We start from the raw sequence: 12440 nt of genomic DNA on the forward strand, positions 1-12440 counted from the left end.
GGTGGATGGAAAGGGTCAAGACTCACCAATTATTCTCTGCATGGGAAATGATGAAGCTGGCACAGTGGTTTCTACAGTTCTGACACTGTAATGTCATAGAGCAGATCTGCTTTTACTTCCTAAATTAGAATTTGATTATGGATTTGCTTTTAAATTAGAGCTATCTAATCTGTGAGCTGGACTAAAGATGTATCTTTTCATGAGAACTTTTTATTTTTCCCATAGTTGTGAAATAAAAAATGACAGCTTATTCATTTTAAAATGAATAAGAATACTGTTAAGTTCTTGACCTTTCTAAGAAGTAACTGTGAAAACATCCTTTGTCTTCATGCTGCCTTTCATGCTTATAATGATTGTTTTTGAAAGTTTTCATTTATAGCAAATCAGAGTATACTTGCTTAGACTTAACTTGACAAATGATGGGAAATTGCATATATTTTCTCCAGACCTTCTTATAATGTAAGCTCTCAAAGACTTCAGTGGAAGATTTAAATCATAAGCTTTTAGACTCTTTTTCCCTCACAAATGGCTGTGTTCGCAGATGCAGTTAAGACTTTATAGGAGCAGCTGAAATCAGATTTACCCATGCTACAGTGCGTATTGGCATTGGAACTAGACCACCAACATCTTTTTAACAGGAACACTAGGAACAAAATAGATTCCAGGCCAACATTTGACTTTGAAAAGAGGAAAGAGATCATTATTTATTGTAGACTGTAGCTGGTTTTGAAAACATTTCTTTTATAGTCAGTTTTAGTTAATGCAGGTTGCTGAAGAAAGAAAATATCTCCCTCACAAAGGAACACATGGGAAATAATAAGCGTATTAATAGAATGCATGAAACCTGCTCTCGTTTTCATGAAAGGAGGGCCTATGCTATGCTGAATACAACTTTCTCCTTTGCATGCTGATGTATTATACACATATTGGTGTTACTGCTTCATTAGGAAACCTAGTATTTGAATCTACGTTCTGGCAACAGAACTCATTTCATTTACCAAGGGTAGACATTGATCTTAGGAGTAAAAGAGCCAGAAGACTTGTTTGTGAGAAAGAAAAGAGAATCTTAAAAGATTGAAGTTTACTGAAGTTGAAGCCATTTTTCATGAGAGAGTTTTAATGTCAACCTCTTCTTGCATTAACTTTGTATGTTACAAAGTAACAAAGACTCGAGGACTTTGCATTACCACTTTCACTGTATTTGACCATAGTATAAATCCACTGTACTTGTGTAAGCAAATATCTTCTTTCTTTTTTGAAGTGTAGCCACTTGATATATATATTTACGAGTTCCTAAATACTTTTCATTGATATTAGACATGTAGAATCCAACCTTTTTCAAGATCATTTCTGGAAAATGTTGCATACAAACCCTGAAAATAATATTAATGTTCTCATGTGTTCATTTTTTCTGTTTGTTACAGTCATAATACTGTGGTCTTTATTCTCATTTCTCTGACATGAGAATGACATCTTTTTTTTTTGGAAAGAAATTTTGAGAAATTATTTAATTATTTTGGATTGGGAAAAAAAAAGATGCTGTTTCATTTGATCCAAAAAGACCTTTCTCCCCAAAGTCCAAAGATTTAGAGCATTTGCCTATGCTGTTAGGATGAAGTTCACTTCCCAAGGGAACTGACATCCTTCATTCGCTTTCAAGAAATGTTGTAATACTCATATGAAGGCTGTTTTGATGTGGGCTGTCTACATTTTCTGCTTTCAGAGTTGAGCTGCAGGTGTTTGAGGCAGAGGAAGACCTCATAACTAGGTTATAGAGTAGAACCGAGTACCCAGGTAACTCTTTTCTGAGGCATGGGCTCTAGTCTGCAGGTTGCTGCTCAAGTCAAGGCTCCTGAAGTGAGCTCTGAAATGTACTGAATGCAGAATGGCTTTCTTTACACAAATACAACTTACTTTGTTTGTACTTGTTTTAAACTTTTGTTTTAAGAGGCTTTTTGAAAAGTACGCAAATCTTTCACAAATATGTTCTATTGACTACGTTCTTGGGCTGAATGCTGTCTCACCCCAAAATGTGTTTGAGTTGTAGGTAGATGATGCATATGTTGTACTACCTGACTCTGGAACAGCTCTTCCTTCATTTATTGCTGCCTTGTATATGTATATGTAGAACAATAAACACTACTTTGCAAATGGCTTTCTTACCAGTGAATTTCAATCTGTCATCCTTACATTGCACCAGTCCATTTCCTCATTACTCCTTGTGTTGATATGATTAATATATTTAATTCTATGATACCATATGATTAATATGTTACACTTCATCCCTAGATCCAACTCTAAACTCATCCCAGATATGTTCACAAATCACAGATGTCTCTGTTGATTTATGGGCGTGGGTACACTTTGTGTCTGGGTGTGTTTATCATTGTAAGACCAAAATACATTTGGACTGTGACTTCTCAGTTTCTCTAGAAGGATCCAGACCCTGAGATGGGCAATTACTTGTTGTTTTTCAAGAGAAGCTAAATGACGTAATTATAAATAACATATTGTTGGGAGTTTTGTGAAGCTTTCATTACTCTGGTAGGTGTGTTTTGCTGAATACAGAATGAGACAAAGGCTTATTTGTTCAGAGTCTACAAAAAGACAACAGGGCAGTGTTGCAATCAGGAGTAAATTTTGATAGGTAAAAGGACTTCTGGAGATAAAAATAATTAAAAACTCAGCAATGTACTGTAAGAAGTATGCAGGACAAAGCAATGGTGCACAGGTTTTGCAGGCAGAGGGAATGACATTTTCAACAGCTTCTAAAGTACTTCTGACCTTCCTTCCTTTCTCCTGCCTGCAGGCAGGACACCATGATGGGGGATTCTTGCTTTCCTTCTCGCTGGAGTTGGTGCAACTCCCAAATCACCACTTCTTCAGCCCTCCTTAATGCATGTGGTTGAGTTTAGCAGGCTGGGACAGAGCAATCAGAAGACCAGGTGGCATTACTCTTTGGGACGTTCCTTCTGTGCTAGAGTAAAACAGGAGTCGTAATGCCCTTGAAGTCAGCAGACTAGCACTAATGTAGAAGTACAACTCCTTTATGTGCCTGTAAACTGGCAATTGCTTCCTTCCATCTCCATGGGGATAGTTTTCCATAGGAAAAGGACTAGTGTGACAAGCCAATATAGTTACTGGTTAATAACAGAGTCCTGGAAATCTTCCAGCTTCAGTAATATTTTTTAAAAGTGTCATTAATTCCTGCTATCCTACTTAGTATGTAACCATGTAAAATGAGTGAGTTTATTATTAAAGAATCTCTAATACTCTTAGAAATCTGATTCTCTGCTAAGTCATGAAGATGTATGTGCTTTAAATCTTTGGTAGATCTGGTTTGGATCACAGATGAGAGGTTAACAGAGCCATATCTTCAGTGAGCAGCTGAAAGTGAAGTAAAACAGTCCCTGTGTGGTTGCAGCGGTTCATGATTTACAGGACTGAATTCACAGGGCTGCTCATGCTGCTGAAAATGTACGCTCTCAACTGCTGTTGATTTTTAAATTAAAGAAAAGCAGCTTTATACACAGTTTACTTTATTGCTAGAGGGCAGGGAAATATAGGTAAGAGCCGTTAATCCCCAGCAGGCTGCTGGGCAGGCGAACAGACGTAGATGACAAAAGTTAATTGGAAACATGAGCAGTTTAACAGAAAACATATTTGTGATAATTGAGAGAGCAACGTCTCCGAAAAGGAAACTTTGCAAAGAGAAACTTCAGAGCAGAAGTGGCCACTGGTAGGTGAGTGTGATTTTTTCAAGCTCTCTTTAGGCTCTGAACTAATTTCTTAGGAAGAACAAATAATGTTCAAAGGACAAAATAAACAGCAGATTTGCTCTCACCAAGAAGGAGGGTGTACACTTACTGCCACTAGTTTCTCTTACAGCTGAATTAAGTTATGTGATAATATATCATTTTGGTTCCTTGCATAGGGGCATAATTGGTTTTATGTTTGTATATGGATTTTGCTTCTATCTTTGTGCATATGAAGATCTGAATGTCCCCTTCCCCAAAGTGAAACAACTTCAGTTATATTTTTCTTCCTTACTTCTGCATTTTTATATGTTTGAGGTTTTTCTAAGAATTGAACTTGGACAGCAAAAGTTTTGCCAAAGCAGAGAGAAGCCTGCTTTCCCTCCGAAAATAATGCTGTTTTTGCGAATGAGAAAGTATTACGGACTTAATAAGAGAAACACATTGCAAAAAACATTTTTGGTTTGAATTGGAGAAAGATTCTTTTTTTTTTCTTTCTTTTTTTTTGAAACAGCAAGTAAGTAAATGTAAATTACATAGTGGGATCTTGTTGCTGTTTGTTCTGCTGAGTTGGAGAAAAATAACTAGGTTTATTTTGTTTAAGTAATATTGATGTTTAAAGTAGTGATACTTGTCTCTCTTTAATGTTGTTAGTGTGAAGTTCCTGATCTTTCATTACAGAAGGAAATCTCAGACTAGCTTTAATACCAGGTACTACTGTATTTTGTATTTCTTTCTTTTTCAGAGTCTGCAGACAGTACAGCCTCCCAGCCCACAGGAATGAATGAAAATGTATCATCTTCAGTTCAAAGCTGCAGCAGTACTCTTGGTTGCAATAACTCGTCAGCCATCCCTCAGCCCAGCTCTGCTATTAAACCTTGGCGCAGTAAATCCCTTAGTGCTAAGCACACAGCTACGTCTTCCATGTTATCTGTAAAGCAGCCAGTATCAGAGCCTCCAAAGGCACCTTCAGAAATGGTCAAAACAGCTCCCAATGGTCAAAAATCCATGCTTGAAAAATTAAAACTCTTCAATAGCAAAGGTGGCTCCAAAGCAGGAGGGACAACGCTTGAGTGTTCAGGGTCTCGGGAGAATAGTTGTGAAAAGCTAGAGACACTTCCGAGCTTTGAGGAAAGCGAAGAAATTGATGCCACAAATCAGAATGTGAACAATACAGGATCCATGTCCAGCAGTCCCAAAATTGCACTGAAGGGAATTGCACAAAGAACTTTTAGCCGGGCACTGACTAATAAGAAAAGTTCTCCAAAGGGTAATGAGAAGGATAAAGAGAAACAGAAAGAGAAAGAAAAGGATAAAAGCAAAGACATTGCAAAAAGAACATCCATCACTGAAAAGCTGGACATAAAAGAGGAGCCAAAAGAAGAACAGACAGCACTAGCAACAACAGAGATGCCAAAAAAGTCTTCAAAGATTGCAAGCTTTATCCCAAAAGGAGGAAAGCTGAATAGTGCCAAGAAGGAGGCCTCTGCCCCTTCGCACAGTGGAATACCAAAACCAGGAATGAAAAACACCACAGGGAAATCCTCAAGTGCCCCAGTTTCTGTGAAAGAAAGTGAGAGAAGCCGCAGTGGGAAACCTGGCTCAGGGCTCTCTCATCAGAAGGCTCAACTAGACAGCAGGAATTCCAGTTCCTCTTCAAGTATAGCCTCTTCAGAAGGAAAAGGAATGGGAGGTCTCAACAGTAGCAACAGCAGCCAAGCTGTCAATGGATCAGCAACTACGACACAAACTACAGGAAGCAATACTGTGAGTGTTCAGCTACCTCATCCTCAACAGCAATATAATCACCCGAACACTGCCACAGTAGCTCCATTTATGTACAGGTATGTTTAACTCTTCAAACACACTTTTTTGAACATGATATTTGTATAGGAAGATTCATTTGTCATGCCCTTTTGGGAGGGTGAGGGAAGAAAGCGGTGTAGATGCCGTATCATGTAAAGTTTTTTTGCTTTGAGAAAGGACAATTTATACATTCACACAAAAATGGTTGTTAAAGGCAACCAGACTGAGAAGTATAAGAAGTTCTGGTAGGTAAGAAGGGGAATAATTGTATCTGACACTACTAACAATCAACATCAGAACACTGCCTACTTGGTATCAACTACTGTCTTTGCCTTTTTCTCATACTACGTGGCTTAGGTTTATTTTATACATCATAGGCTTAAAAGTTAAAGAAGTACCAATTGTGATGTACACATACTCATTCTATTAAATGTGGCTAACTGGTGAAGCTGCCTCAGTATAAGCAGCGATGGAAAATCTTAAAAAAAAGAAAGAAACTGTAAGTAAAACAGAACAAGAGCATATCTACTCCTCTGTGCTTACATTTACCCTGAATGAGGTAAGCATAGGAAAAGCGATTTGGAGTCATACCTTACTTTCATCTAGTCCAGCACCTTCTCTTTGACCATAGCAGTGCAGGATACCTACGAAGAGTATAAGAAGAGGGAAAACAATAACGAGGCTTCCTGAGGAGGTACTACCAAGCTTGACAATGGCCCAAGAAATTCCTGAGTCAAGTTGTGAGGTTTTTGTTTATCTTAGCCACCTGCTAGTTTCCTTTGATACCCCTTAATTCTTACATAAAGAGAGACTGCAAACAGTTGTTCTCTCCTCATCATCTTCATGCTTCTTATGATTTTATAGACCATTATCATACCCCTCCTTACCTTAAGGAGTGTATCTTATAAGGCTAAAATGCTCTAGTCTGCTTAGTTACTTCTTGTATAGCTAATGTTCCTACCCTTTGGTCATCTTTGTTGCCTTTTTCTGTGATTTTTCAATTTTACTATGTGTTTTTTTGCCTTTGATCTGTTGGAAGGTGTAATGTAAAAGAGATGGTTGACTACAGTACATTTTTTAAATAAAAGAGAATGTAAATGAAATGAAACTGAAGCAGGAGGATACAGAGTGATTGCTCAGGCCTGAGTAGGAATACAAAATGGAAAGAGTGACCTTGTGTCTTCTGACTCTTCTGGTATGCAATGAATGACATGAAAATGTGCCAGTTGGGAAGAACCAACCTGTCAAAAATCTGTATTAATGTTACATGTTCTGGATAGCTATTGTTCTCATGTCCATTTTTATCAGCATTATTGTCACATCTTTGGCTGATGGTTGGACCTACACCTAATAATTTTTTAAAGTTTATTTTGAGTTGGAAATTGCCAGTGCAGTTTGTACTATTTTAATCAATAACTGAAATAGTAATTGTCAAGTGCTTTGTTTATTCCTTCTAACATGCAAAGATGTGTTCATGACATGTTGGATTGTTATATGACTACCATGTCCTTTCAACAGCTAAAGTAAAAAGCACTCTATTTGGTGTTGACCTCAAGTAGTGTGAATATAAATAACATCTGAAGTGTAAAAGCAGGTGCAAACTATATATTTACTGTAATCCAAATACACTGATAAACTCTAGGCAATATTTATTTGACCTTCTGTAAACAACAGTTATGCAGCTACCTATTGGCAGCCAGAGGAAGGAGCTGAGAACTCAAAAAGTCTTCACTTTTTAGCAGTGGAAGAAAAACGCCAACTGGTATCATCTTGCTGGCTTTGAAAGAAAGATGAAACTCAAATTATGTTGATTCACAAGACAAATATATAGTATTATTATAAATTTACTATTCAGATGCTTTTTCTTCTCTGCAAAATGCAACTCTAGGGAATAGTTCTGTCTTCTTTGCTTCTCTGTGATCAGGCCTCTCAGCTACCTCCTCACCTTGTTATTCACAGCTATGGCAGATTCCTCAGCGTGCATTTAGGGCTCCAACACTAGTTGCAGGGAGGGCAAATGACTGCAAAGTGCCAAAGTTAATGGGTTGCAGCAGCAATCTCAGATTTTTTCTGATATGAATTGAGGTTACTTTAGACTAAACTTCTCTGCAGCCCATAGACTTACTTTTCTGTTTTTTTATGTTAAAAAATTTTATATATTCTCTTTCATATAGTGTCAGCTGAAATTGAGATTAGTCAAGTACTTGTCTGCTGTGTCCTCTCTTTTTTAGAGCGCTCCTGCCTTTGACAGGAAAACATCCAACTGCTTGTTGGTGCTACTCTAAGAGCAAAACATAGGGCAACCAGTAAAATGAAATGAGTCCAGATATCTTAGATCAGAGAACAGATTCTAATGAACCTTTTGTTTCATGAGAGCCATATGTCAGACTACAAATTGGAGTCTGAAGTTAGTTTTATCCATCCATTTATTTTAAAATAAAAATGAGTCATGGTGCTAGTTGTAGAAGAAAGATCTGGAGAAGTGTAGCACACCATCATGCACTAGCTGCTTTGTGTTTGTGTAATACAAACTTTATTAGAGAGAATCGGAGTATTAGACACAACATATAATGTTAAGGAGAATTAAAATTTAGCTAGAAATCCAAGCTTCTTAGGGCCCTATCTGAAGAGCTGTGAAGTCTATATTTGACTATGAATTTTTTATTTTTTACAGCTGAGTGCTTGTTTCCATTTCTAGGACATAATTCAACATGGGACTAATGAATAATGTAAAGCCAGTCTGCCAGTCTATTCTGGAGAAAAAGACGAAGTGGCTGATGGCGGGCACAGTTGTCTAGTTGCTCTCGTTGAGATACTTTTGATTGTGAGTGACTGCACATCTCTGTTTTGTTTTGCCTTTTAGATCACAGACAGACAACGAAGGGAATGTAACAGCTGAGGCCAGCACAGGAGGGGTCAGCATGGATTCCGCGCTTTACGTCAAAACTGGACAGCCTGGGCTTGAAGACCTCTCAGGTATGTCTGGCAGCATAACTTTCTAACTGTGATCTGGTTAAATAAGAACAAGCGAAAAGGCTGAAACAAGTTGGAAATCAGGAGCTCCCTCTTTGGGGAGAATCTAATTTGTTTTTATTTGGAGGGCTTTGCTTTTTATTAGTTATGGTATTTCTTTTGGCTCTTCAGTAATGGAAACTGGCTATTAATATTTTGAATACTGAAGACCCAAGTTCTGCAAAACTGTATGCCCTTCAAATTTCTGGAAATCATTAAAGCTGTGGGTGTGTAGTGTCTTCTGGGAGATACATAACACCTTTTAAAATTAAGATCTTATGAGGGTTCTAATTATCCCCAAACATATGGTATTAATTTTTTATTTTTTAAACTTTAAGACTTCAGAAGTTAGAGAAGGGATTAAATTAATGTCCTTGATGTTTTGATCAGTTTATAGATTTGGAGGAATCTCAGCATTCACTCTCATTAGTTCACAGTTTAAGAAGTGGTTTTGCAGCAATAGAACACTGAAATCCAACTTCAGTTTGCTGTGTCCAGCATACACAAGCCTAAATTGTGATTAAGATATAAGTAGTCTAAATTACAAAGTACTTTTCATATTTATCTAGACTTCCTGCTATTATAAGAAATATTTGATAATGAGCAATAATTTTTAAGCTTACCCATGATAACAAAGCAGTTTTTATCTGCTATATTCTCCTAAAGGTATAAAAAGTGGTTTTAAGTCACAATTAAGTCTCTACTCCTTGTTCCATTCTGATCTTAACAATGTCTATATTTATGCTTATTGGACCATTATATATTGGAAAGTTATATTACAGTGTACCCCATCAGTAGAATAACATCTAGTTAGTCCTGGCATCATCCAGTTTAATGTGAGTTTTGAAACTGATTATTCCTCCTGGAAAGTCATGTGGCTAAAAGTTTCACAATTGGATTAACTTCATATTTCATTACATATTCTGTCAATGCCACATTTACACCTGTATATGCATAGACTGATGGCAAAGCCAAGAGGCAGAGTCATTGGTGAAGAAAAAGGCTGCAGGAATGCATAAGTGCACATAACTGCACCTATGATTTATATATAGCTGGATTAAATATTAAAAAGGCAAATAAAGGGCACAAGGATTAAAATCCTTGAACACAATTTTGAGTTCATACTCAAATATGAGAGCCAGTTCATAGTAAGAGACACAGAGTGTCCTGCTTCTTAAGCTTTTTCAGTATGACCTCTTAAGCATTATTGCATGGCCTAGCCTAGGTGTATTTCAGGCTGTGAACTGTGGAGTGTTTATAGATCATGCAAGATCTTTAGTCTTTAAAGACAGATGCTATATAAATACAAATTAGTAGAATACGTAAGCTTGGGATCCCAAAATGCGAGAGAGCATGACAACCTCAAACAGTGGAGATGCCAGAACCAACTCTGTGTAGCCAAACTCCACAGTCAGCAGTAGTCAATAAAGGAGTCTTAGGGGAAAATTAACAAACAAAACATAACAATTCCTCAACCCAAATAAATTTGAAGAAATAAGTAATAGATTTCTTCTTCCCCTATATGGACATAGCAGTTATTGATGACTTTAATTTAAAAGCACACATTTTAGAAAAAGAGAGAGAGAGAGAGAGAGAGAGAGAGAGTGTGTCCAGGCAGGGAAAATTAGAAACTGAATAGTTTAATGATACTGCATATTCATGAAGAGCCAAGTGATTTAATAATTAATTTTAGTACCATTATTCAGTATCTGTCCTTTAAAAATCTTTGTAATCCATGTTTGAATCTTATTTAAATGAAAATTTTATTTCAGTTTTGGTTTGAGAGTGATCTCAATAGAAATAAATTCAGTTTTACCTCAGCTAAGTCTCTTGTATGTTCTTTTAAGAACTTATCTAGTGCTTGCCTTCAAATCTATGAGAGAAATGATCTGTGAAAGAGCACTCTGACCTTTGTTAGGCTAACGGCATATAAATATTTCATGTTCTTTGCTGCAATAATTTGTAGATCCATGAGTGTAGAAAAATGTTTTCTGTCCCAGGGACCCAGTGGCTAAAGCAATCAAGCTTATCAGGCTGCTATTTCCAATACAGCCAGGTCATAATTATTTGATCGTTTAGCCTAAGTGAAATGTATTGTTAGTTTAAATCCCAGGGAGCAGAGGCCCATATGAAAAAAAAATGGTATCATGGACACTAACTGAGCCATTGGTGTTTGTCTCAGTAAGGCCAATAATTGTATACGCATAAAAATCTGTCTTCTGTTCCCCAGATAGTTCTTCGTGGTCAGGGCTCCATCACTTTGATGAGCACTAGTAGGAAGTCTGTGCCAATGCTGCTTTGCATATAGGAGGGTTGGTTTTTCTGCGCCATCAGTCTGGCATCTTTCAGAAATAAGAAGATTAAAGAATGTGAGAAGTTCAACGGCAACAGAAAATTAAAGATTAATTTATGTTTTCCTCAACATTTATGACTTATGTAATATATAGACTGATTTAAACTACCAGTTGTATGGATTACCAGTATTGTTGCAACTTAAGAATGCATCGCTTGAGCAGAGAAGGCTGATACCAGTTTTGAAAATTTTTAGATTTGGTGTAATAAGTACTGTCTTTAGTCATGAGTTGTAAAACCTTTAGAATGAAATCATTCCCTCGTGTGCCTAAGAAAGGGTTTGTGGTGGCTTTTTGGAGGTTGTCTGTTTCAGCATTCAGCTTCCAAAGAATACCTTGGTGCTGCTCAAAATCAGGAGTCACTTCTTTTCAATTACTGAGAAGGTTTGACTATCTAAAGTTCAGCTGAGTTATTAACCAAAGCATTTCCTAATTGATGACTGTGAGCCAGTAAACAAAATAAATTTTGCTGAGGCACCTGGAGGACATTTTTTAAAGTATAGAGACTCTTCTTTTGGAGGTAAATAACAGGAGAAAATTTTGTTTTGGAACAGACTATTTAAAGAACAGATGCCAAGTAAAGTAAAAGTAATCCCTAACTTTCTGTTATAGACCACTCAAGTAATGATACCTGTGTTGTGATGTGGACAAGCAAAAACTTCTGCTACTTTACCTAAAATATCACTCAGCATGCAGCACCCAGTCAACAGAATTTACTTTATTAGAAAGCTATTGTTGTAGAAAGAGATCTATTTAAAATGGGAAAAGAAGATTTGGTGAGAGTTTAGTGATGGAGAGATTGACTGTGCTGGCTCAATTTTTATTGTGTCAATAGGAGATGGGAAAGATGGTATCGACAGAGTATTTGTTCTAATGAGGTTGAAAGTTAACCAGGATTTAAACTGGGTCATATGGAGAAATGCCAATACAGAAACATCTGCTGCTACAAAAGAAACCTGTGAAATAAAGTTAACGATACAGAGCTGTTCCCCAGTCTGGCTGGGGCAATGGCAGGTGCTTGCTCTAGGAGAATGGTATCTGCATCATTATCTGTTCAGAGTATTAAATAATGGACAGTCAGAAAATTGTGTTTGATGCAAATCCAGGCAGAGATAACAGCTCAGTTCTGTGCTGTTTCCTGCTTATCCTTTCTAATGGTTTATTTTTCCTCTAGGAGAGGATCCAGAAACTCGGCGATTACGAACTGTGAAGAACATTGCTGATCTTCGGCAGAACTTAGAGGAGACCATGTCCAGTTTACGGGGAACCCAGGTCTCTCACAGGTAATAAGCATGCCTGAGTTTATGAGACCATTGAAATAATTGTTCTTATTTTACATCTCTTGGATCTGTCTGGATTGCATCCTTGAAAATGATTAACACTGACAGTGGAAGAAACTAATCTTCTGTTTTTGCTTTAAAGCACAGATTTTGAACTCAGTTCGATGTTTATCAAGATTTATGATGAGTAACTGATGGTGGCAGATTGTATATAGAAATAAAGTTGGAGAGTAAGC

At 37.1% G+C, this 12440-nt stretch overlaps 1 protein-coding gene across 4 annotated transcripts in view; it reads left to right on the plus strand.

The window, feature by feature from the left end:
• NAV2 (neuron navigator 2) overlaps nucleotides 1-12440 on the plus strand; it is a 248909-nt gene that overhangs the window by 121572 nt on the left and 114897 nt on the right. For 3 of the 4 annotated variants that reach the window (XM_062575958.1, XM_062575960.1, XM_062575959.1), the window contains 3 exons: nucleotides 4501-5599; nucleotides 8425-8537; nucleotides 12099-12207. In XM_062575958.1, coding sequence (XP_062431942.1) covers nucleotides 4501-5599; nucleotides 8425-8537; nucleotides 12099-12207 — 1321 coding nt within the window. The remainder of the gene's footprint in view (nucleotides 1-4500; nucleotides 5600-8424; nucleotides 8538-12098; nucleotides 12208-12440) is intronic. The other variant, XM_062575961.1, reaches the window with a different exon arrangement.

This window comes from Rhea pennata, chromosome 5 (assembly GCF_028389875.1).
Source record: "Rhea pennata isolate bPtePen1 chromosome 5, bPtePen1.pri, whole genome shotgun sequence".
NCBI classification, from domain to species: Eukaryota; Metazoa; Chordata; class Aves; order Rheiformes; family Rheidae; genus Rhea; species Rhea pennata.